General features: G+C 49.2%; 1 protein-coding gene across 6 annotated transcripts in view; it reads right to left on the bottom strand.

Annotated features, from left to right (window-relative positions):
* Positions 1 to 8,424: 8,424 nt before the first annotated feature.
* Positions 8,425 to 24,497, bottom strand: part of LOC116832685 (uncharacterized) — a 32,812-nt gene continuing 16,739 nt past the window's right edge. The window contains exons 1-6 of one of the 6 annotated variants that reach the window (XM_075065894.1): positions 18,239 to 18,396; positions 15,227 to 15,356; positions 14,939 to 15,030; positions 14,552 to 14,678; positions 14,240 to 14,353; positions 8,425 to 13,859 (exon numbers count right to left, since the gene is read on the bottom strand). In XM_075065894.1, coding sequence (XP_074921995.1) covers positions 12,190 to 13,859; positions 14,240 to 14,353; positions 14,552 to 14,678; positions 14,939 to 15,030; positions 15,227 to 15,314 — 2,091 coding nt within the window. In that variant the 5' untranslated portion in view covers positions 15,315 to 15,356; positions 18,239 to 18,396 and the 3' untranslated portion in view covers positions 8,425 to 12,189. Of the gene's footprint in view, positions 13,860 to 14,239; positions 14,357 to 14,551; positions 14,679 to 14,938; positions 15,031 to 15,226; positions 15,501 to 18,238; positions 18,397 to 24,497 lie in introns of those variants that run through there. The other 5 variants (XM_075065891.1, XM_075065889.1, XM_075065890.1 and 2 more) reach the window with 5 other exon arrangements.

Here is a 24,497-nt window from a genome sequence, read left to right as displayed (position 1 = left end):
TAACAGAGGTTTTGGAGCGTGAGCTTTCGTGGGTGAATACCCACTTCGTCAGACGCAGATACTGAAGATACTAACGCCATTGGCCATTCTGATGTCTTGCTGATCTCGTGGATCTGTGGTGGGGCTAGGAGGGGAAAGGATCCAGCTCCCCGATCACACAAGGAGACAGAGAATCATGAGCAAAACAGAATTCAACAGCTGCTTTCAAACAGGGCTAGGCCTGCATCACAGTGGGGAGGGTGTGTTACTTACAGACCAGTTCCAACACCCATTGGAATTAGTGGAAAGGTTTTCTCATTGGCCCAGATCCCCAGCTGGTGTGAATGGGCTGTAGATCTACTGGAATCAATGGGGCTATGCCAGCTGACACCAGCTCACTGATTTTGATGGGAATTGGATCAGGCCCTGAATCTCAGAAATCAACCCACAGTCTTGAGTCTCTTTGGAGTCTGCACTTGGAAGCTAAGCGCTGCGCTGGGTCTTTCTTACCCAAGCATTCAGCTTTTATTGTAGCCAGTGCAATTACAATACGGAACCTGCCTCTCACGCCCCTGAGCCTAAATCACAGTTTCAAAAGTGGATGAGGCACTTAGGAGCCTTCCAATGAGACGTAGGCGCCTAATTCGCTTTTGAAATGGGACTTAAGACGTTTACACTACGGAGTCTTGGCCAGTATAGCTATACCAGCAGCGCCCCCTAGTGGAAAAGCTATGTAAGCTGTCAGAAGAATAGTTACACCATCCACCCGAACATGCCAACAGAAACCCTCTTCTATCAGTATAGTTGTGTCTACACCAGGGGTTCTGTTGGCACGTGAGCCAGGCACGGATTTTTCACACTCCCAGATGACACGGCTAGGCCAACAAAACTTTGTAGTGTAGACCAGGCCATAGGCTCCTAAGTCACTTAGCTGCTTTTAAAAATGTTACCTTTAGTCTTTCTATTATAAAATGGAAGTAACAGTCCTTGCTTTCCCTGTCTTGTCTATTTAGGCTGTGAGCAGTTTGGGGCAAGGACCGATTTATCATGCATTTGTGCAGTCCACATTGGGGACACTGATTTCAGTCAGGGTATGTGCAGGGCCTGGTACGAAGGAGATCTTCATCTCAGAAAGGGTCTGTGCAGCACCTGGCAACCCTAATCTGAGTCAGCATCTGTGCAGTGCCTGTTTCAATGGGGATCCGGATCTCAGCTGGGGCATCCAGATGCTATTGTAAGTACAGTGTTTTTAACATGAGTCATGACTAATGCATAGGGCCCCACCAAATTCACGGTCCATTTCAGTCAATTTTATGGACCTAGGATTTTAAACATAATACATTTCATGCTTTCAGATATTTACATCTGAAATTTCATGGTATTGTAACTTTGGGGGATCCCAGCCCAAAACAGGCATTTATGGGGTGTCTCTCCTATGTGGGTTTTCTGGTGCTGAATCAGGGTTGAGCTCTGGCTGAAGTTCTTCCCCACACTGACGGCAACTATAGGGCCTCCCTGACATGTGGATCCTCAAGTGTTTCATGAGGTCCAAGTTCTGGTTGAAGCCTTTCCTGCAGTCAGGGCATTTATAGGGCTGCTCCCCAGTGTGGATGCGCTGGTGCCGGATCAGGTTGGAGCTCTGTTGAAGCTCTGTAACCCAGGTGGGTCAGCAGGTTGAAGCTCGTACCGAAGCTCTTCCCGCACAGGGGACACTTGTAGGGCCTCTGTCCTGTACAGATCTTCTGCTGTCTCATCAGAGTCAAGCTCTGGCTGAACCTTTTCCCGCACTGGGAGGAGCGATGGGGTTTGACCCCTATGTGGGTCCTCTGGTGGCTGATCAGCTTGGAGTTCCAGAGGAACCTTTTCCTACGCTCCTCATACCTGTTGGGCCGCTCACCTCTGTGGACCCGCTGATGGCTGTGCAGGTATAAGCTCTTCCCACACAGGTGGCAGCTGTACAGTCGCTCTCTGGTATGGATCTTCCGGTGGGTCATGAGTTTGGAGCTGTGGCTGAAGCTCCTTCCACACACACCACCCTGGTAGGGTTTCTCTCCTGTGTGGAGCACGAGGTGGTGAATCAGTGTCAAGCTCTGGCTGTAGCTCTTCCCGCACAGGCTGCACCTGTAGGGTTGCTCACCTGTGTGGATCCTCTGGTGGGTGATGAGAGACAAGCTCTGGCTGAAGCCCCACCTGCAGTCAGGGCAATTGTAGGGGTGTTCCCAGCGTGGGTGCGCTGGTGCTGGATGAAGTGGAAGGTCTGGCGGAAGCCCTTTCCGCCGTCAAGACATTGATGGGGTTTCTCTTCTGGGTGGATCCTCTGGAGTCAGATAAGAGACGAGCTCATGCTGGACCCCTTTCCACAATCAGGACATGTATGGGGTTTCTCTCCTGCTTCAGGGCTCTGTCGCCAAGTACACCCTGAGCTCTGGCTGCTGCTTCCCTTGTGTTCAGTGCATAAAATCTCTCCTGTGAAGATTCTTTGATCCCCAATGGTGTTTTCAGAAACTCCTTCAAGATGAGCAGGTCTCTCACCTGGGGCCTCTTCCCACCACCATCCTGCCCACTGCCATCTGCCCGCTCAGGGCTCTGGCACATCTGATGTGGCTCTGCTCCTGCAGGCCCTTCCAGCTGGGGATTCTCTTCCTCTTTCTCACTTGCCATCCCAGCACCTGCTGGGAGACAGAGAGAGAATCCAGACGGGGCTTGTTCCCTGTGCCAGGGAAAGAGGGTTCAGCAAGGGATCTTCTTCAAATGAGCAGCCAGATCTTTTGTCCCTGTAGTCTGTGGTGTCTTCTCCCTACTTTGCTTGCTTTCTCTCTCCAGCCCTATCCGTGGAATCCATCCCCATACACATCATTCATCTATCTATCTATCTACAGAAAAAGTGAAAATGAAAAGACAAAAACCACCCAACTTGCCTTCAAGGCTATTGCCTAACAGGCATCACATCAACACAACATGCTGCCATTGCTTATGCTAGGGGCTGCCAACTCCCCTAGCCACTTCTGTGAGCCTTTCATCCCCCTCCAGGCCTCAGGCTAGTTCCTAGTGCTGTGGTATCATGTTATCCCAGCCACCACTTGCTCTGGGAGAACTGAAAGAGTCAGTCAGCAGCAGCTGCTCAAGTCCCCCATTCACCAGAGCCACTGACCATGGTGTCACCTTAAGGATGGGGGCATCCCTTGGGGAAAGGTGTCCACTTCCTCTCACTCCCCCGGCACTACTGCCCAAAGCCTCCCAGCCCCTCAGCTGAGGGGATTCTGGGGAGTGGAGCTGAATCCCCAGCTGGGTTGGGAGGTAGAACAGCTCCCACAGGGGGACTGAGAGGAGTGGGGGTAAGAGTTCATTCCACTATGGTGGGCGTAAGGTTGGAGATCACTAGAGAGGAGACAAGATTTCGTCTCAGGGGTTGGGTGGGGAAATCTGTCCCTCAGATGCAGGGAGAGGTGGGGTAGAAATGTTGCTGGCTCCTGGTGCCGTTAATACCCTTCGTTGCCATGGGAGTCCGAGTCTCTGACTGATCCTGCTTCCCTTGCAGCAGGAGAACATTACAGCAAAGGTCATGGCCCATCTAATCAACATCGGGGGCTTGAGCCAGGTGCCCAAAGCACTGCAGGGGCTGTGCTCCATGGGACAGCCTTGAAGGGTCCCCCCTTCACATGACCAGAAGCTCCCACCCCCTGCCACAGGTACTGCTCTGTCTCACTGTGCCTGGGGGGGAAGGGCTGGGGGAAGCGGCCATAGAGCCCACAGCACTGAGAAAAACCCAGGCCAAGCATCTCGCTGTCACCACCCTGCCCCCTGGCTCTGGGGCCAGGCCAGATACTGTCCCACGCCCAGAGGCCAGGTTCAGAAGCATCAGGCTATCAGGGCCATGGGGCTGGCCCAGAAGTGAGAGCATCCGCAGAACCAGGGGTTATGCTCAATAGCCACTGCAGTCTGGGAGAGGTGGCCTGACATGGAGCCCCTCCCCTGTCACCACTGCTCAGATCTTCCCATGGCCCGTGTCACCCCTAATGCAGTGAATATCTGACCATCCACCCATCTGGTATCTGAACCCTTCCCAGCCAGGAATGAAACTCCCCCCTAGCACCCTGGGGCAGGGAAGGATCCTCCCCATCTGGCAGGTGGGAACTGAGAAGCAGAGGAAGGGCTGTGGTCCTGGTCACACAATCCTGGGTGTAGATCTGGGAAGTGGACTGGGTCCCAACCTAGAGTCTTTCCCCAGGGGCACCTTCGCTTTCTGCCCTTTATTCTCCCCTCCAGCTAGGGGATCTGTGAGTGTGAAATGAACAGGGAGGGTGATGGGGTCCTGGCACACAGCCTGGATAGGAGCTCCCCTTGCCTTGGACCCCAGGGTCAGAGACATCTTTGTCATCCTGCTGTTCTTCTGTTATTCCTAGGAAGGGAGTCTCCTGATGAGGGGTATCTAGGGCTCCAGGTGGGCAGTGCCTAGGAGTACCTATAAATCATCCTGGTTCCTGCCTGCATGCACCACCCTGCCATTTACTCCAGTTCTCCCTATTGACTCTGGCTTAACCCTTGGCTTCAGTCTCTGGCTGCGACTTTGGCGTGACCCTTGGCTCCAGCTGTTGGCTACCAATCCTGGCTCAGTATTCTCCTAGCCCTTCTCTAGCTCACTCTAGGCCCCCCACCGACCCGCTCCAGCATTGCCTCCTCCCCCAAGCCCTCTGATTTCAACTACCCAGCTTTGACCTTCAGCCTGTATCTGGACTGTGGCTTGACATTGACTTGGCTGATCTTTGGTCTCTGACCACCCGGCTTCAACCTCTGGCCTGGACTTAGACTCTCGCTCTGCTTCTGCTTTGTCAATGGACTCTGATCTCAGTTATGATCCTGGTGTGTCCCTGCACCTCGCTACAACCTACACTCCAACCACTGGACCTAATTATCAGATGCAGCATGTGACATCAGGTGGTGCAACTTCTTGCAGAAAATCAAGCTCTTCACAAGTAAGTGGCCCATATGTAACAGGGGACCCATCACACCAGGTGTGAACCATGGCCTCACTACATGAGCCTGGCCCAGTGATGCTCCTACTGGACTTGTGAAATGGAAATGACTGAAAATGTAGGTTTCTTTAACCAACCCCTGCCCATGGACCTACTCCACCATTCTTGACTAGGACACCCGGCATTCCTGATAAATACCCAGATTACATGGATACCTTTGAAAGAAATGCAGATTCGTTGCCTCTGCACCAGGACTACGACTGCCCTATTGACCTATAACCTTGGTTGAAAGTTGCCTTTGATTGTATTTACGCATGGTCAGAACAAGAATGTGTGGCTCCCCCTGCGTACAGTCATGGAAACTGATCCAAAGGGTTTGTTAGCTACTAAGCGTTTCCCATGGGTGCCCAGGCCCTTTTTGGGAAGAAGAAATGTGGGACTCTACTATGGCTCTGTTTAGACAATTGGCTCCTGAACAGAGTGCTAGTTTGGAACCATTACCCCCTGCTGTGATCCCACAATTGTTGGCTCACAGGAAATATGCAAAGGGTTTCATCAAACTTCATCTGCAAGGATTTTCCAATCGAACACTCATTTGGGCAGGGGACAAATCCAGGACAGATTTAAAAATACACTATGGACATTTTAACTGTCTGGTTGCTATTTGGGCTACTAACGGTCCCCTGACCTTGCAACATTTAATCAGTGATGTAGCTGGGGCCATCGTGGAGCCATATAGTGTCATCTATTCGGGTGACATACTTCTCTTTTTGGAGAACCCAGAGCAGCCTATGCACCACACCCAAACCTGGAGAGGTTTCGGCAGCATGGTCTCTACACAAAATTGGAAAAGCGGAACCTCCAGCCAACTCTCCACAGAGTTTTGGGGGTACATCCTCTCCGCAGAAGGTGGAAGCCATTCACAACTGGGAGGAAGTTTGAAGTCCTCAAGAGCAGTGCTTCCTAAGCTTCAGAAGTTTTACCACTGCTTCAGCCTAGGGTTCTCAGAGCCAGTAAACCCCACAAGAACTCTCCTCCACAAGACGGCCGCATTCATTTGGTCGCCCAAGGCCCAACAAGCCCTCACACAGCTCAGAATTGCCTTCACCACTGCATCTATTCAGACGCACAGCATTCATCATGAAAGTAGATGCATCTATGAGGACCATCAGGGCCTGCTTTGTTCGGTGGTGCCAGATGTGGGATGAAATTCAGACTTATCTTGACTCATGTGACTTCTGCCCTTGCACCAATGCACCATGCACCAAACTTCTGGGCATCTCAGGCCTCTGGAGACCCTGCACCTGCTATGGGTAGCCATTGCCAGGAATTTCACATTTGAACTCCCTGAATCAAATGGCCACAGGGTGGAACTGACTCTCATAGATCACCTGACCAAGACGGCTCGCTTCATCCCCCTGTGAATGTGTACTTTCAGCTGAGAGGACAAATCAACTCCAAATTTCCAAAACTAAAATGCTGACGACACCTTTATTTTGCTAAGTATAGATTTCCCCCGATTCCCTGCCACACTACCAATGGCCTCTCTGTACTTCCCAGCTTTCAACCTGGTTCAACAAAACCACATCCAAGAATAAGGAAGGGAGCCCCTCGAGGACGCTAGGAAGGACTTCAGATAGTATGTGGATTACTGAGTTCAAGAGGGGCCAGTCTTTTCAGTAGGGAAGCCATTTGCTGAAGGGAGGTACCGAGCCTCAGGCACTGATCGAATCCCTAAGCCCCATCTGTGGCAACAGTGCCTGACCCATTCCCTTGGCTGACCTTCCGATCCCATCCTCCTCCCCTGGCTCTAGGGAGCAAACTCTGTTCCTCACTTCGGCACAATCCATGCCCAGAATGTCTGAACCCCTCGCAGACAATGGGACTCTCCTCCCCTCTCCTCCTAGAGGGGGGGACTACTACCCCCATTTTACAGACAGGGAATGAAGGTGATGAAGTGACCTCTCCAAGGTCACACCTAGCAATGTGAGGTGTAGTGAGGTGTACCAACCAAACCCCCTGTGAGGTCAGGAATTATGACCGTCCCCATTTCACAGTTGAGGGCTGAGGCACAAGGAGATAAAGCAAGTTCTGAAGGTAACTCAGGAAGGCTTTGGCAGAACAAGTAATTGAATCTGGGTCTACTAAGTCCAGGATTAGCACCTCAGCCATGGAAACATCCTTATGCCTGACTCCCTTACCTGCCTCTGAATATCTCCATCCTTGTATAGGCTCTTTCCACTGCAATTTCCTGTGCCTTCCATACGTTATTCATTGTCTTTAGACTTTAAAGACCTAAAAGATGCCTGTGCCACCTTTAGATGAATAGAAACATAATCCACAACAAAACAGCAAAAGCAAGTGCAGTGGCCAAGTCAGCCAACACAAAACACATCTGGACACAAGCGAACCCTCATCTGATCTCCTGCAAAAGACGTACATTTCTTGTACTCAGGACTGGTGGAGCTAGAGCCAGAGATGGTATAAACTGCAACAGCTTGAGGATCTGTAAATCAAGCACTTAAATACTTTGAGGGCATATTTTGTTGTAAGTCTTTGACAAATAAAGAAAATGCCTGCAGAACAATCTATGTGCATGAATATTCTCTCCTTTCTCCTGGGATGTGTCATTGCTCAAACTGCCTCTCCCGGGCAACTTCTTCTTACTTTCTGATTCAGGCTACATTTGCTCACCAATGACTGTGCATATTGGCTGGCCCTTTGGGGAGCTGTCTCTGAAACCCAGGACTGTACAGATGCACGAATCCCAGCTCCCTTGTTGGGGTTGGTACCCTGTGTTTCTCCCTCTCAGACACTGGAGTTCTTCCCTGCCCCTCAAGGGCTGTGGTCTGTGCTTTCTGGGCTAAGCATCTCTACTCTTTGATCAGAGGCACTTCTTCCCAGCAGTTTCCCCTCCCCTATAAACACAAGAAAGAGAGAGTTACTATAGGCATTAGCATCTCACCAGAGAACACTGCTCCTAGGGTGAAATACAGAGACCTAGCTCCTGGGCCGGTGCAAGGTAGTTTTGCGCCCTAGGCGAAACTTCCACCTTGCGCCACCCCTACACCCAGCTAACCCCGCCCACTGCACCCCTGTGGCAGCTAACCATGCCCACCTGCCCCTCCCATCCGAGCCCCCCTGCCTCTCGCGGCAGCTACCCTCCCTTGCAAGCCCCCCTCCCCCCCGCAGCAGCTAACCCAGCCCAGGGAGCCACCCCCACAGAAGCTAACTCCACCCCCCTCTGTGGCAGCTAACACCGCCCACCACGGCAGCTAACACCACCCCATTACTGCGGGCAGCCCTCCTCGTGCCCCCCACCCCCCGCCCCAGCTCACCTCCACTCCACCTCCTCGCCTGTGAGGGCTTAAAGCCCTAGTTTGCCTAAGTGGTGGCACCAGCCCTGCCTAGCTCACGTCTGTGCAGAAGGAAAGCTTGGGAGGGCATTCAGTGATAGATGGTATGAATGTCATTCAAGATGTGCAGTTCCTCTTTATCAAACAGACACATAAAATGATACCTGAATTAAATGTGGCCTCAGGGGGCATTTTTCAAAAAGCGGCAGGAATAGTGACAGAATGGGAACATCCATCTTTGAGTCACATATGATGAAAAAAGTTTGTCAAACCAATATGTTTCCAAGAAACATTTCAGTTTAGACTGACTGGCATTTTTTCAACAGAAAACAGTTGTCATTTTTTCAACCAGTTCAACACATTACCTTTCCGATTAGATTTCTCCTCCCCCCAACCCCGCCCAGCCCGTATCACAGGCTGTAGGTGCTCTTCCTAATTTGAAACATACATCAAAGTTGAAGACCTGAAAGACAAGTCCTAGGTTAGAGAATTGTCTTTTGTAATTATAAAAGTAACCTACAAGCTTCAACCACAGACATGCTGGAGGCAACAGCCCATCCACCCATCATCCCAAATCTAGCCTGGGAAAGAAAACGTGCTTGACAGCATTCCCAGAATGTTAACACATCCAAAGGATTGTGGACCAAAGCAGAAGCGAGCTGCAAAGCTGGTGACTCTCCCCCAAAGATGCCTTCTCCCTAGGTCCCAATTTGAATGAAAATATTTCCAGCATAAAAGTTCTTCAGACAATACCAAGAGGAACTGCCCTCTGTCAAAACAGCTTGCATCTTCTCTTGTTCTCGAGGACGGCAAGGTGCACATGACCTTTGAAACATAATGTCTCTCTGTGCTGGGACATGAGCCACCAGCTTCTGTGAGGGCAGCTTGACTTCACTGCTGTTGGAAATAATGGCAGGTGGTGGTCATATTGAAAGAGGACCTCTTTGCTTAAAGGCAGCGTTAGCCTCATTCCTGTTGACAATGATGAGAGCTGGTGGCCATTTTGAAAAGTTGCAATTCTCTGAAGAGAGTTATTCACCATTAAAGCTTTTGGAAAATGTTCCCCTTGCCTATGGAGCTTTCACACACATACACACAAATTCTTATGCATCAACTGTTTTAGCAGAAATTTTAAATTTTTTTTGGAGAAAAAGCTGAAGCTTGAACTCTGGATATTTTTGTTGCTCTTCTCTGGACTTTCAATTTTAATTTTTTTTTTGGAGATCGGGTAACCAGAACCGCACAAAGTATTCAGGGTGTAAGTGTACCATGTATTTATATACAGGCAATATGATATTTTCTGTCTTATTGTTTCTCTCTTTTCTAATGGTTCCTAACACTAATAGCTTTTTGAGCCACCACTGCACATAGTTTTCAGAGAACTGTCCTCAGTGACTCCCATTTGATGCAAGGGCTGCAGGTGGGGATATGTGCAGGAGTCAGGGAGGGCAGGGGGCTGGGGGTTGTGAGGGGAATGCAAGAGTCAGGGATCTTGGAGGGAGTTAGGGTGCAGAAGGGAGCTCAGAGTTGGGGCAGGAGGTTGGAGTGTGGAGCGCTTACCTGGACAGCTCCCATTTGGTGCAAGGAGTGCAGGTGGGAATGTGGCGGGAGTGGTGCAGGAGCTCCCATTTGGTGCTCAGGGTGGGAGTGGGGGGGGGTGCAGGAGTCAGGGAGGGCAGGGGGCTGGGGGTGCAAGAGGTGAGGCCAGCTAACAATAATTTACAAAAGGTGGGAGGAGGGATAGAAGAGGGAAATAAATCTGCAGGGGAGAGTGAGGCAATTTATACAGATCCAGGTTGCGGAAGGGCATGTTTCAGTGAGAAAGAAGGCTGCAGCAAATTGCTGTGCAGAGAACTGCAACTCCCTGTTCATTTCTCACAGGGTAACTGTTAAGCAAAAGCAACCAGCATAGACTGTCTACATCACACAGACGCTCACTGTCATAAGATTCAGTCCCAGTCCAAGGGAGGTATAAATTATTATACATCAAGTAAACGTTTCGCCTTCATAGTCCTTCCTAGCAGATGGAGGTGTTGGTTTCACTGTGGATCTGGATAATCACATACCACTGGTACTGGTAATTCCAGGTGCAGTTTTATAGACCCTGACTTCTTACATACTCAGTGGGGGAGGCAGAAGTCTTAAAGGAAAAAGCAGCCTCAAAAATTGTTTCCAGTAAAACAGACCAAGCAAAGAACATCTTCCTTCTATCTTAAGTACAGACATTGGGGTTTGAGCAGAATAAGGACCAGTCTATGCCTTGAAGTGTAAAAGAGAGGATCGGTCTCCAGGGTGCTGACCAGAAGAAAGTCCATAAATTTCTTAGCTTCTGTTGCTGTGCCAAAACTATGGCATTATCCTTCAACCTTAATCTGAAATGTGACCGGAAATGAAATGTAGTACACCATCGGCCTTGTATGTTCATTTCCATGGCCTTATTGAACTGTCTGGTGCTATATTTTAAAAACTTCATCATTAAAAAATGAGGAAAGGTTGTGGTCTCACATCTGCTGGGGGCTTCGGGGCTAAGAAACGGTGCTTCCTCTCAATTTCAAAATCAGTTCCCGAAGAGAGTTTTAAGAATTCAGGAACAGCCTTATTTAGGAATTCAATAGACTTACCTTTCTCAAAGCCCTCCAGAAAGACAACCAAAATTATATCTTGTTCTGCCCTCCTGATAGCCCACTCTCTCCTGTAGGACTCTAATTCTCTGCATCTGCTGATTTGAGGAGGTGTTACTGGCTGTTACAGAGTCCTCCAGTGCAGACACATGGGCCTCAACTTGCCCCACTCTCCTTCGTAGGCCTGTTTGAGAAGCTGCAGTGGTCTTCTTCACATCAGCAATATCTGCTGACATTGTTCTTCAGAGAGTTAATTCTTCCACAATCTACTGAAGCACCTGCAAGGTTTGGGCAGGATTGTATCTGGAGCTTCTTCCTATATCTCCATATGACATGAGGTCTCCGATAGTGTTTGCTTTTTGCAGGCCTGCTTTGTTACTGGAGAAGAGGAGAGGTCCAAACTCTTATCCAGGGATCCCTTAGCAGATGGTGCATTGACATCAATCTAAATTAACTACATTCGTAGTAGGATTGCTGTTATTTTGAACAGATTCTGCGGGATTTAGCGAGGCGCAAGGAGTTTGGAGCTCAGGCAGCCTATCTCCCCTGTTGGCTTCCCCTGGAAACCTCCTGGAAACCATATATTTTATGAAAGTGAGTTTATTTTTAGCCAATACTGCTACTAGCCAGCGAGGGTATGTCCACTCTACACAGCGAGGGGCAGCCAGCAGCAGCAAGCGTCAGAGTGTGGGTCAACAGAGCTGACCTTGAATTACTGTGCTAAAAAGAGCTGTGCAGACACTGCAGCTCGGGCTGGGACCCTAGGCTGATTAGCCAGGTCTCACAGCTATTTTTAGCACCACTGCGTGTGCTCCGCAAGCCCAAGTGTGTCCACCCGGGCACGAGACTCACTGAGCCCAAGCTCCAGCCCGCGCTGGAACATCTCACAGCTATTGTTAACGCTGTAGAGCGAGCCCAAGTCCGCTGACCTGGGCTCTGAGACTTACTGCAAGTATTCCTCCTCCTGCAACATTCCAGTTATTAAATGACCCATATCTCCATTACCAGGCACTCTCTGCTCTTGGCTCCTGCCACTGTGCCCTTATGATCAGTCCTCCCACAAAATTCAACTCCATTAATTTCCAGTTCCCACAAATCCCCCCATCCCTGCCAAAGGATCTGTTCCTACCTTCACCAGCTCCTTTCCCCTCCTGAATCTTATATCTGCCATCATAAATAAGCCAATACTTCCCGCCCATCCTTCTCTCAACTTGTACTTAAGTGTCCCTCTCCAAGCAAAGAAAGTACCACACCACTGTTTTATATCACACGTGGAGTCCCTGTTGCATTGCTAGGGCTAACGTAATCTGAAGTTACACTTGCTGAATTGGGTTTCATTCTCACATGGAGGTTTACCAAGGGTATAACAAGCTTTTGTGTTTGATTGACGCTTTCCCCACATTCAGAACATTTGTGAGGTCTCTCTCCCTGGTGCACTGACTGTTGCTGGGTAGAGGTGAACTTCTGATGGAAGCTTTTCCCACATTCAGTGCATTTGTGAGGTCTCGCTTCATGATGCATTAACTGATGCTGTGAAAGGGAGAACTTCTGACGAAAGTTTTTTTCACAGTGAGGACATTTATAGGGCCGCTCTCCAGTATGGGTCCTCAGGTGCTTAGTCAGAGTTGATCTCTGCCTGAAGCCTTGCCCACATTCAGTGCATTTATGAGGTTTTTCCCCAGTGTGAGTTCTACAGTGACTGGAAAGGTCTCCTTTCAGTCTGAAGCTTTTGTCACAGTCAGGACACTGATAGGGTTTCTCTCCTGTGTGGATTCTCTTATGCAGAGCAAGGTATGAGCTCTCTCTGAAGCTTTTCCCACAGTCAGTGCAGCTATAGGGTTTCTCCTCTTTGTGGGTCCGTAGGTGTTTACTGAGTGTCGACTTCCGTCCAAAGCTATTCCCACAGTCAGCACATACATAAGGTTTCTCTCCCGTGTGGCTTTTTTGATGCCTTCGGAGGTGTGAGTTCTGGCGGTAGCTTTTCCCACACTCAGCACAGCCGTAACGTTTCTCATCCGAGTGGGTTTTCTGATGCAGGTCAAGGGCTGAGCTGCTGCTAAAGCTTCTCTTACTTTTACTTTGTGTGTTCAGTTGTGCTCCCACCTTGGTTCCCTGGTAGGCGATGGTGCGGTTCAATTTCTTAGAACTTCCTTCGCATACAGCAGATTCACAGTCTTTTCTCCCTGCCGGGTAAGCTCGCTGCTGTCCTCTCCTTCCTCGACTCTTACCAGCATCTGCCCGTTCACATCTCCGAGATGCATCATGAGACTCCGCTCCCACTGGCTTTTTCTGTTGGGGATGCTCATCCTTGTTCTCACTCACAATCCCACTGTTAAACCCTCCGTGCATCTCTTCATTGTGGATTCTCTGATGCTCATTAAGTCTCTTTCTCAGGATAAATTGCTGGCCGCACACTGGACACTTATGGGGTCTCTCCGACTTGTGGACTGCGTAACGATGAAGAACGAGGCTTGTCTTGTGTCTGAAGCTTTTCCCGCATTCATTACATTTATAGGGTCTCTCCCCTGTGTGACTTGTCAGATGTATCTGAAGGCACTGTTGTTGAGAAAAGCTTTGGCCACATTCATTACACTTGTAGGCACCCTTTCCTGCACAAGTTTGCTGACAATGCTGAACGAGGAGCGAGCATTTATTGAAACTTTCCCCAGGTTCAGTACCTGTGTTTGGGCTCTCCCCCGTGCAGGCTGTCTGGTGGGTGCTGGTCTCTTTGGATTTCTCTAAACTTCTTTTGCTATGAGGGGATTTACTTCCGCCTGGAGGGTCTTCCCAGAGCCTCTCTGTCCTGCCCTGACACTCACTGGCATCTCCCCACTCAAGGCAACAGCTTCTCCCTGAGAACATCCTTTGTGGTTCTGCTCCTGTAGATACTTTCTGGGCTTTTCCCTCCTTCTCACACACCGTCCTAGCACCTGGTGGGAGAAAGAGAGAATCCAGGTGTGATTCATTGCCTGTGCTGGGTGCAGGGGGGGCAGCAAAGGGATTTGTCTCTGATCAGAAAACCTGATGGACAGGAAGCAAATTTCCCTAATACTCCCCTAGAGGAATGAGGAGGGGCCAGTTCTGACTCAAAGTCCCATCTGAAACTTAAGAAAAAGGCTGGGAGAGGAAAAGGCTTCAGGGTCAGGGAGGACAAGTGGGTGCCAGGAGTGACTCCTGCCCTGAGGATAGGACACAATGGAGAGTGAGATGAGATAAGACAGAACAGGAGCAGCCCTTAGTGGGTTTGCTGATATCCCAGTTTTTCCCTCAGGCCCAGATGGTTTCCTGATTGGTGTCCCTCATTCCTCACCAGTGCTAGTGCCTCTTGCATTCTCCCTTTCCTCAGAGCGCTGGAGATCCGGGAACCATGGCTCTTCCCCTCGCTCCATCTGGGACAGCACATCTGGTTTAGCGATCGGAAATCCTGCTCATGGGAAAGAGGTATATGCATCACAACGGGTCAAGTATTTCTCCATCACTTCACTACAAAGAACAGCAACGAAAATCTTGGAATGAAGGGGAAAGACACAGTCCATATAGGCTTCAGTATCCCCTTTTGGCAAGCAGATTGTCTGGAGATTTAGGCCATGTCTACACTGTGGGGACTAGAGCAACTGCTCACCCAACGAGAGGTGAGTCTCATAATTCTCCTGCATGACATCTCTGTAGAGCTCCTTCTGCTTTTCATCCAAAAGAGCCCATTCATCTTCAGAGAAGTACACGGCCACCTCCTCAAACGTCACTGGCATCTGAAATGACATGGATCCCCCATTCAGCACCTGCCTGCTCTGGCCACAATCTCACCACTCAGACACAAGCTGAGCAGCAAAGGACAAAGCCATCACTGTAAATGCAGCATTATGGGGGGTGGGGGGGGGGAGGAACCCCCTTTCCCAACCTCCTCCACACAGCAAGAGATGCCAGACTCAGCCTGCCCACAAATCTCCCCATCCCTTCAGAACTCAGCCCCAACGCAGGCCACTGAAGCAAGCACCGTTTCACAACTCACCATAAAGCCAAACCTACAGAGCAAGGCCACTATATCCTGGTCTCCTTCATTCTCCTTAGCATAAGGAACAAACAAATAAGGTGCAGGAAGATCTAAAGAATGATAAAGATACCGTTAGAGGGACCCACACAGACACACATGCTCCTGCACCTCACCCAGCCTCCATGTGCCAATAGACAGCCAAATGCTGTTCCAACGATTTCATACAGGCTGCCTTGGGGACTCCCCTCCCTGCTGTACTATCCATGCTCCCTAACATCACATGCGTCTCCACATACAACTTATTACCTAGTTGCCGTGAATACTGCAGCTTTTCTCTGAGGTCACAGCTCAGTTGTGGTCCTGGGTGGTGGAACCTCTGTGACAGGGGCTCCATCGTCTCAGAAATCCCTTCTCTTTCAATCACACAAAGTGAGACCTGGGAAACATATATGTTGTTAGTGCTGTGTGAGGGACAAAGGTAGCATCTAAGGGGCAGTGACAAGTGGCTCTCAGATTCTCTACTAAACAGAGTTATTGAAAGCCGATGGGCCTGCCAAGCATATGAAAGGGGCTGTGTCCCCCCACATTTCCATCTTCCAGTTTTCACCACCATCAGTTGGGTTCTGCACATTGATGACTAGAAGAGATTCCTCAATTATGTATTTCTTCTTGTAGCCTTCTGCCCAGACCAAACCTTCTTCCTTCCTGGGAAGATTTCTTCTTCCTAGTGAACCTTTTCTGAACTCAGGTGATGTTACCTCAATTCTGCCTTTTATTTGACTGATCATGGCACCTAGGAATATCAGATCACAATTGCACTCCTGCAGGTAGTTGGCTCTTTTTATTGAACATTGTATCAGGCACTGAAAAAGGACAGAACAAAAAGACAGTCTGTACCCCAAAGAGCTTCCCTTGTAACATAATCCCTCTACGCTTCAGGGGCATCACTCAAAGGGGTATCCAATTTTCTCATGAGTGTGAATTCACAGAATTTTATTTAATGGCAACCTTTTCGTTTGAACTTGTACCAGATCCAGATTTAACTGTTCCTTTTTCAAGACCCTTAAGGAATTTGAAATGTAAAGTATTACATCAGGCTTTCATTTCAACTAGACGCCTTATTCCATTTTCGTTTAGCTGTAGAGAGTATTCAAGAGGGGGGAGGAGGGAACCCTGACAAGCAGTCTTTTTGATGTGCTTATGGAGGGTAACAACATTCCTTTTTGGGGGGAAAGGAGAAGAAGTTAGTTGAAATGGGCTGGAGCTGGTGCTTCTGTTGTTAAAGTCTGATCTCGTTTCTTTGAAGACAAAATGAGACAAATGCGCAGAAAAAGGGAGAGGAAAGAACAGCAAAGATAGAAAATGCAGTTCTGTCTCGCATGCTGACTCGCAACCCCACTGTTGTAGAAATGGGGGGAGAAAAAGTACTTGGTTGTACTGTAAGGTTTGCAAATTCCTCATCCCAAAATTGGGATTTTCAAATCTTATTTGATTAGATGCTACAAGGGTCATATTTGAACCTTTCCAACGCTAACAAAGATAAGAACTTACAACTCATTGGATTCATACCTATAACCAACTTAAAATTGATGTTGGTCTCTGTCATCAGATTTTTAGAAACAGATGACCTCGTCACATTTTTTGCTCGAAGTCTAGATTGCGCAAATATTGAAAATCTCCCCCCCACATCGCCCTACCCCTCTTGACTTTATAAAGCTTCACATTTACATAAACAGTAAAAATGCCATACACAAGTAGTTAAACTTGCTGACTAGCAGAAATTTTAGCCCTTGTGTCATTTTTACCCCTGTGTATTTCCTCCCTTTAAAAAGAAGCAGCCAGCTAATGTTCTTTGGAACCAACTTTGCATCCAGGAGCCATTTGCTACACCCAAAAGGTAGTTAAGTACCCCGGCATTTTAATCCCTGACAGACCTTGCCCACCAACATATCACGGCCACTGAGGCAATTTAGCCCATCCCAGAGCCTGGGAGATGGAGCCTCTGCCATGTGACCCAAGCCCATGGCCAGAGGAGACAGTAGGGACCAGGGATGATGCAGGGCAGAGGTGAGCCCAGGACCAGTTGATGGAACCTGTCACCACGTGGCCGGAGCCCAAAGACCCCTGTCTGGAGTCAGCCACCTGTCACTGTACGGCTGAAGTTCGAAGCTCAAGCCCCACCATCCCTAGGAAGGTAGGGAACTCACACCAGCTGCCTGTTCCTCTGGCATTTCTGGCGCCAGAAGGGGGCAGGGTCCAACCCCTGGGGGGGCTTGGAGTGGGGTCAGTGCTTCACTCCCCTTACCCCAAACACTGCCCCAAAAGACAAGACCCTGGTGGCCCCATCTGAGAAATACTGTGTAGCTAAGGTCATTTGAGGAGGTGGGGCAGCCATGCCAGCCAACCTCCTACAGGCCAATGCTCTGTGGTGGAGACAATCGCAGTGTTTCAGTTATTAGGGCAGTTGTCCTACTTCCCTGGTCAGCAGCAGAATTAAAAATTAACGGTGTGAGGTTAATGTTCCTTATGGCCTACATGGATCAACGTCTTCCTTCCTTTTCTCGTGTTATTGCTGGATATTGTTAGATGGGCTTTTAAAAAAAGCATAACTTCGATTTAGGAGACTTGAATCTGAGCTTTTCATTTTTCGTGCTGTGATGGTTTTACAGTTTATAATGATTGCACTGAACATCAGACATTGCACCTGTCGAACTATTTGGGTTGGGAGTGGGATTTCTTACTCATATAGTGATCTCAGCATAGGGATACAGTGATACAAGGACGGAGAAGCTGTATATCAGTGCAGCTTATTCCCTTTCCTATATAAGCCCTTTTGTAACAAAATAATTATATCCACGTGCTGGACTGGCATACTGGGGGGGGGGGCACTGTATGCTTTAAATACACCGGTATTGTTAAAGCACATCTTGTGTGCGCACACAAAGCCTTTTGGGATTACCAAGGCTTTTTTAAAAGTGCTGTTTCTCCGGACAGTTGCTGGCTGGGTTGCAGGGGCCCCGCCTGGGCTCTGGCTGCACAGAGCTCCCCTCTTTGCACCCCAGAAACTGGCTGGGTGGGGAGGACCCTGCAAGGCTCAGCTGCACAGACACACACACAGCTCCCCGGGAGCTGGCTGGCTGGGGAGGACCCTGCAAGGCTCAGCTGCACAGACACACACCCAACTCCCCGGGAGCTGGCTGGGCAGGGAGAACCCAGCGGGGCTCAGGCTCTGACCCCTTGTCGCGGGCACCACTCGCTCTGCTGCCGCTGCAGGGGCAGGTTCCCTCCCCCCGGCTCTGCCCCAGGCCCCGGACTCACCGCCGCCGCGGGGGACAGACGCGATCTCCCGGGTTTGTCCCAGCACCGACCCGGGAGTCCCGCCCGCAGCCAGACCAGGCCCGGGCGCCGGGAGTTTCCCAACGAGCCGCTGAGAACGGGAAGTTCCGCCGCTGTGAACGTCCCACCGCACCAGGTCCGGGCCCCGGGGGGCGGGATTGGGAGCGGGGTTTATTCAGGGGCCGCAGGTTTGTGTCATTGTCGGAACGGGTCCAAGTCCCGCCCCCACCGCCCTGCATATTGGTGCATAGAACAAAATGAAGGGGAGGGGCTGGGACAGGGGGTTAGGATGTTTGTGGGGATGAGGGATTTGGGCGGGGCTCAGGGCTGGGGCAGGAGGTTGGGGTGGGGGGGTGAGGGCTCTGGCTGGGGATGAGGGGTTTGGGGTGTGGGAGAGGCTAGGGCAGAGGGTTGGAGCGTGGGGGGAAGAGGGCTGCGGATTATAGGCATGGGAGGGGCTCAGGGCTGGGTCAGGGTGTGGAGGCTCTGGAGCAGGGCTGGGGATTAGGGGTGTGGGAGGGGCTTAGGGCTAAGGCAGAGGATAGGGCTGCAGAGGTGAGGGCTGCAGTGTGGGGCTGGGGATGAGGTTCTGGATGCAGGAGGGGAGCTCAGGGTTGGGGTGGGGGGTGAGGGCTCTGGGGTGGGCTGAGGAGTTTGAGGTGCAGGCAGGCTGCCCCCAAAGCTGGGGCCAGAGAGGAGGACTCCACTGTTCCCCCAGCCTCTTCCCCTAAAGCAGCAATTTCTGGGGGAGGGCCCCCATCTCCCCCCCACCCCAGCAGCACACTCACCCAGCACTGTCACTGCACATGATCCTAGGGGCTGCACCTCTCTCTGGTCCAAGAAGCCCCCTCCCCTCCCCTGTGGTGGGTGCTGGGGGGGGTCCCATCACGTGTGCCTCCTCCCTCCACAGGCGGCAGCTGTGCCGCCACCTCATCCTGCCGCCGGTACTGCTCCCTTTTGTAGCCAGTAGTGGCCGGCAAGGAAGCGGAATGGCAGGGCAGCTGCCCGCTGCCCGGGGCACAGGCAGGGACACTCCGGGGGAGGCACGTAGGGGCAGCAGATGGAGCCGGGGGAGAGACCCAACCCCAAACATTGGTGGAGCCGGGCCTCCAGGCCTTGAATTTGCTGGAGCACAAGCACCAAGGGCTCGTATAACTTGCCGCTCATGGGTTTATTTGACCACCTCTATGGTTGTTTCTTCTCATTCACCAGAAATACTGTAATAGGTCAGCCAGAGAAATCACAGGATTTATTAGGAACTAACAACTCCAGTGCACACGGGCAAGACAGGTTTCCTCTGACCTTGAACTAAGGTGACCACTCGCATGTTCCGGAGGATGAGTGTTGCTACTTGGCTGGGTTTTACCTGGGCTAGCCGTTTTTTGGCTTCTGTGTCCAGGTGCTGTTTAGGGTTGCCAAGTGCCAGCTTTTTGACTGGAAAGTCTGGTCAAAATGGGGACGTGGCAGTATCGGGTCAGTACAAAGTCTGATGATCCGGAGGTGGGGTCAAGTGCCACGTCATTAACCTGTGCCAGCCCGTCACCTCCTACCTGCAGGCAGGCTCCTTATCAGGCTGCAGCAGCTTCCATCCCAGCCCCAGAGCAGAGGGAGCCTAGCTGGCAGGGGGAGGGGAGGTGGAGACAATTCAGCAAACAAGGGGGGGAGCAACAGGGGTGGGGCCTTGGGGGGGAGACGCAGACAAGGGACCAGGGCCTGAGTGAAGAGGGAAAGAAGAGGTGGAGCCTGGGGGAAGAGGCAGGGCTCTGGGGGAAGAGGCAGAGAAGGGGTGGGGCTTTGGGGGAAGAGGCAGGGCAGGGGAAGGGCTTCAGGGGTCCAGTTAGCAGCAATTAGAAAGGAGGCAACGCTACAGAAAACACTCTGATACTTCCAGAAACATGAGTGTGAGACCTGCCACATAGGGGACATAATCTTTAAGAGCATGCACACCCTGCCCCTGCTGGTGTGACCTCATACTCACGGTGAATGCAAAGTCACGCCGCATGGGGGACACTATTTTTAAGAATGCCCTGTCCCCACTGGTGTAACCTACATGCAAGGTCACACTACATGAAGGGTGCCATTTTTAAGAGTTGGGGGGCAGAACATTGTCCCCCCCATCTAATACCAGACAAAATGATGTCTAGTTTTGTCCCAGTAATGAAAAGAGGACACACATTTCAAAAAGAGGACCATCCGGTTTGATACGGGACAAGTGGCCTCCTCCACCTTAACCCTACCCTTCCCAACCAGGACAACACACACTATGAAAACAAGACAACTTAACACTAAGATGAAGATGCACCAGCTGTTGGTGGAGGTGCTATCTACACTGATCATTACAACATTCCCCACTTCCGTTTAATAAGAGTTTGAAAACAGCAACCAAACAGCATCCAATGATGTGGGTGTTCACCCACGAAAGCTCATACTCCAATACATCTGTTAGTCTATAAGGTGCCACAGGACTCTTTGCTGCTTTAGCAACCAAAATATTACTGCTGAAACTTCTAGGAATCCAAGTAGTCTGCTGTTCACATGGGTTTCTGGGTTGGTCTGCCCTCTGAAGCACTGTGTTTAGTCATGGACACATCAATTTTGGTTTTGTTTTAATAACAGTAGTAGGGGCTTGGTATGTATGGCATTCACTTTGTATTTCCTGGTTTTCAGAGGTTTAGGTTTAGCCATTTTTCAGTCTGGAAGAGCATGAAGCACCACTGAGCAACCCTAACTTGGCATGCATTAATGATTTTGAGAGGCATTTAAATAAGGGATAGACACTACAAGTCTCTACTTAGTGCGCCACTTTCAGGAGTCATGTGATTACAGCAGCATCTCACCTTTCATTAAAACTTTTATCTGTTATTTTCACAGATGGCAAAGAGTGTGCATGTTCACCTAAAAAGGAGAGAAATTCCTGGTCTCCATAGGACACTCCTCAAATGAGACAAGATCCTTGCCTCCAAAGAGTTTACAGTTTACATATTGAATTTGGTTAGCACTTTGCAGTGCAGAGCTGGGAGATATCGTGTATAGGAAGCTAGAAACCCTCAGGAAGTTGCTGTGTTTTGAGGCAAGTGCATTGTTTCCCTATCTAGCCATTTTATCCCGTCTTGCAATATTTGGTGCTTCTCTTAAAGCCTTGCTCATGGAGTCAGGTGATCATGTGAGAATCTCTACTTTAATTTTTTTAGAAGTGTTTACTAACCTTCTGTAAAGGTTGTTCTTTGAAATGTGTTGCACACGTCCATTCCTTCTAGGTGTGTATGCACCCCAAGCACAGTTGCTGAAGTTTTTTTCCTCCGTACCTGTCACTAAGGCACCCAGCCATTCCCTTACCCCCTCTATTCCTTCTTTCCAGAAAACTACAGTGTAGAGGGCAGGAGGGTGGATCACGGAATAAACATGTGCAACACACCTTGAAGAACAACAGTGTTATCAATGGAGCTATCCTGCAGGACCTAGGTGCCTGAGGGCTGGGTTCTTCCAGCCCCAGAATCAGATACACACACACATTAACAGAGTGTATCTGAGTGAACCAGGTCAATGAGCACTCCAAGCGTACCCCTTATATGTCCCTGGACTCAGCAGGCTGGGTCGAGCAGCACTTCCAAGCTGCCACCCTCATGTCACGAGCACCGCACCGGAATAGAGCATGCCTGAGTAGGCAAGGTCAAGCAGCACTTCCAAGTTGCTGCACGTCCCTATCCCCACTTTCCCATTACAGTTGTTCTGGTAGTAACCCGCTTGATGAGCAAACCCCCCAGGATTTTTGGGTCCTGCAGGGATATTTAACTTAGGTAAGAGGATCATTGCTGCAGAGCAAATGGGGAAGCCAAAAACAGGAGAGAGGGAGGGAAACAACCAGCTTACCATAAAAGTTATTTATTGCCAAGTAATAACCATACAAGGAGAAATAAACAAACAATAAGGCCCAATGCAACTGTTGTGATATTATATGTATAGTATGATTCATATACCATGTAATATGTTATAGGTCATTGAGGCCTAGTATGAATGATGTGTGGTTGACATGAATACATGCGTTGCAAGCTGGCAACCAAAGCAAGAACTTAAAGTCAAGGACTATTAGAAATATTTGTGCAAAAACAATCTTATGTTCTGAGAAAAATACAGAAAATCATCAGAAAAGGAAACACCACCAGTGTCACAACAGGCCCCAGCCCAACCAAAGAAATACACAAACTCACTGTTTCCTAATAGGCACACCCACCTTCACTGGGGCATTCATGTTTAATTAATAGCACACAGAGTTAATAGTGTCAAGTAGTGCTACTTTTGTTAAATCAGTCTATTGAGAAATGAAAAGAAAGGCATCTCTTCATTGATCTGTAGTCACTTCCCCTTCATGCCTCACACTTCTGGAACACTGTCCTCCATCCTTATGAAATCCAGTCACTATGAGGCCCCATTCCCATTACAGCTAGAAATGTGATCTTGTAAGTAGTTTGAGGTGGTGGCTGGTTAAGTTTGTCATCAGTCAATGAGACCTCAGATACCTCGGCTCAATCACTTTATTGATTAGCAATAAAACAGCATAATACAGAAAGGTCAGACGTAACCAATGTAGAGAACAGTCTTCCAGTGACTGTAGTTTACATAGTTCTTGTGTTGATAATCAACCAATAATTTGTCAATAATTAATAAATGTACAGCTAATAATGGATAGGAATTTTAATTGTGATTATATGCTTAATGAATAGCCTTCTCTTAAATTTAGATTTGGTTAACAAGTCTGCTTTGAATGAATTTATTAAACACTCAGGACAGCACATATAGAGAGGCATACAATTACTCACACCTGTGGAAGGCCTCTGTAGCTGCAGACAGTCTGGATCCTGTCTACCAATGGTCTTACTTTCTTATGATTTTTTGTGGTAGTTATACCCTGGTAACTCTTCTAAGTTCAACATTCCAACCCTTATCAATTTCCTCCTTTTGCTGTATACATCTCCACATCTTAAGGCTTGTCTACACTTAGGTCGACTTAACCTCATAATTACACAACTCTGGTACCATAGCTGGAGTCGATGTATCTGAGGTCGACTTACTGCACTGTCTACTCCACACTGCATTGATGGGAGATGCTCTCTCATCAACTTACCTTACACTTCTCATTCCAGTGGAGTACCAGAATTGACGGGACAGCGATCTGTGGTCGATTTAGCAGGTCTAGCAGAGACCCACTAAAATCAATGCCCAGTGCATCGACTGCAGCAGCATCGATCCCCAGTAAGTGTATACATGCTCTTGGACTCTTACCTCAGTTTCCTTTTTCTTGTAATTTTCCAGCTGTTTCAAAACCTACTGGTTATTCATTGTTTATGGCCTTCTTTGGCCATTTTTACACATTACATATCTTGTGAATATGTTGCACTTAGTACAGTGCAAAAATATATTGTATAACATAAAATACGTCATGGGTTACTGCATTGTAAAATTCCATTCCTTGCTAGATACTTTGCAATTAAGAAAAAGCTATCATGGGAATCTTGCCTCCAGACAAGCCGTAAAATCTTTCCAGGCCTATCTTTAAGTGTCAACACTTGTGTCTGTTCCAGTTTGCTTATCCCAACACACATACCCCAGTTGTTTACAACCTAGTTACTTCCTTGTTCTGTTAGTACCACTCCATATCCCTTACTCAGCAAAACATCTAGGACTTGCAATTAATGGCTAAATCATCTGCAAACAGATCAGTTTCAGTACATCTCCATTCCTTATTTCACCAGCAAGCATAGCAATCAGTCACACATATACTTTATAGGCTTTGCAGCTATGCAAACTGTTAGGGGACTTTTGCTCATAAGCTAACAAATCACACTAAGGCTTAATCAACTGTAAGTTAATTGGGGCATTTTCTGTTTTCCACTTCATACCCTGCACTCTGCCCAACTGTGTTTTTTTAGGAGTAAATTGGGAAACATTTTGCGTAGCTATTCCATAGAGGAGTGCAGAGTGATCCAGTTCACTGTGGGTATGTCTACACTACGGGATTATTCCAATTTTACATAAACCGGTTTTGTAAAACAGATTGTATAAAGTCGAGTGCATGTGGCCACACTAAACACATTATTTCGGTGGTGTGCGTCCATGCACCGAAGCCAGCATCGATTTCTGGAGCGTTGCGCTGTGGGTAGCTATCCTGCAGCTATCCCATAGTTCCTGCAGTCTCCCCTGCCCATTGGAATTCTGGGTTGAGATCCCAATGCATGATGGTGCA

The sequence above is a fragment of the Chelonoidis abingdonii genome, chromosome 4 (genome assembly GCF_003597395.2).
Source record: "Chelonoidis abingdonii isolate Lonesome George chromosome 4, CheloAbing_2.0, whole genome shotgun sequence".
Lineage (NCBI taxonomy): Eukaryota > Metazoa > Chordata > Testudines > Testudinidae > Chelonoidis > Chelonoidis abingdonii.
Note: the sequence above shows the minus strand (reverse complement) of the source record. Positions and strands in the feature narration are given on the sequence as shown.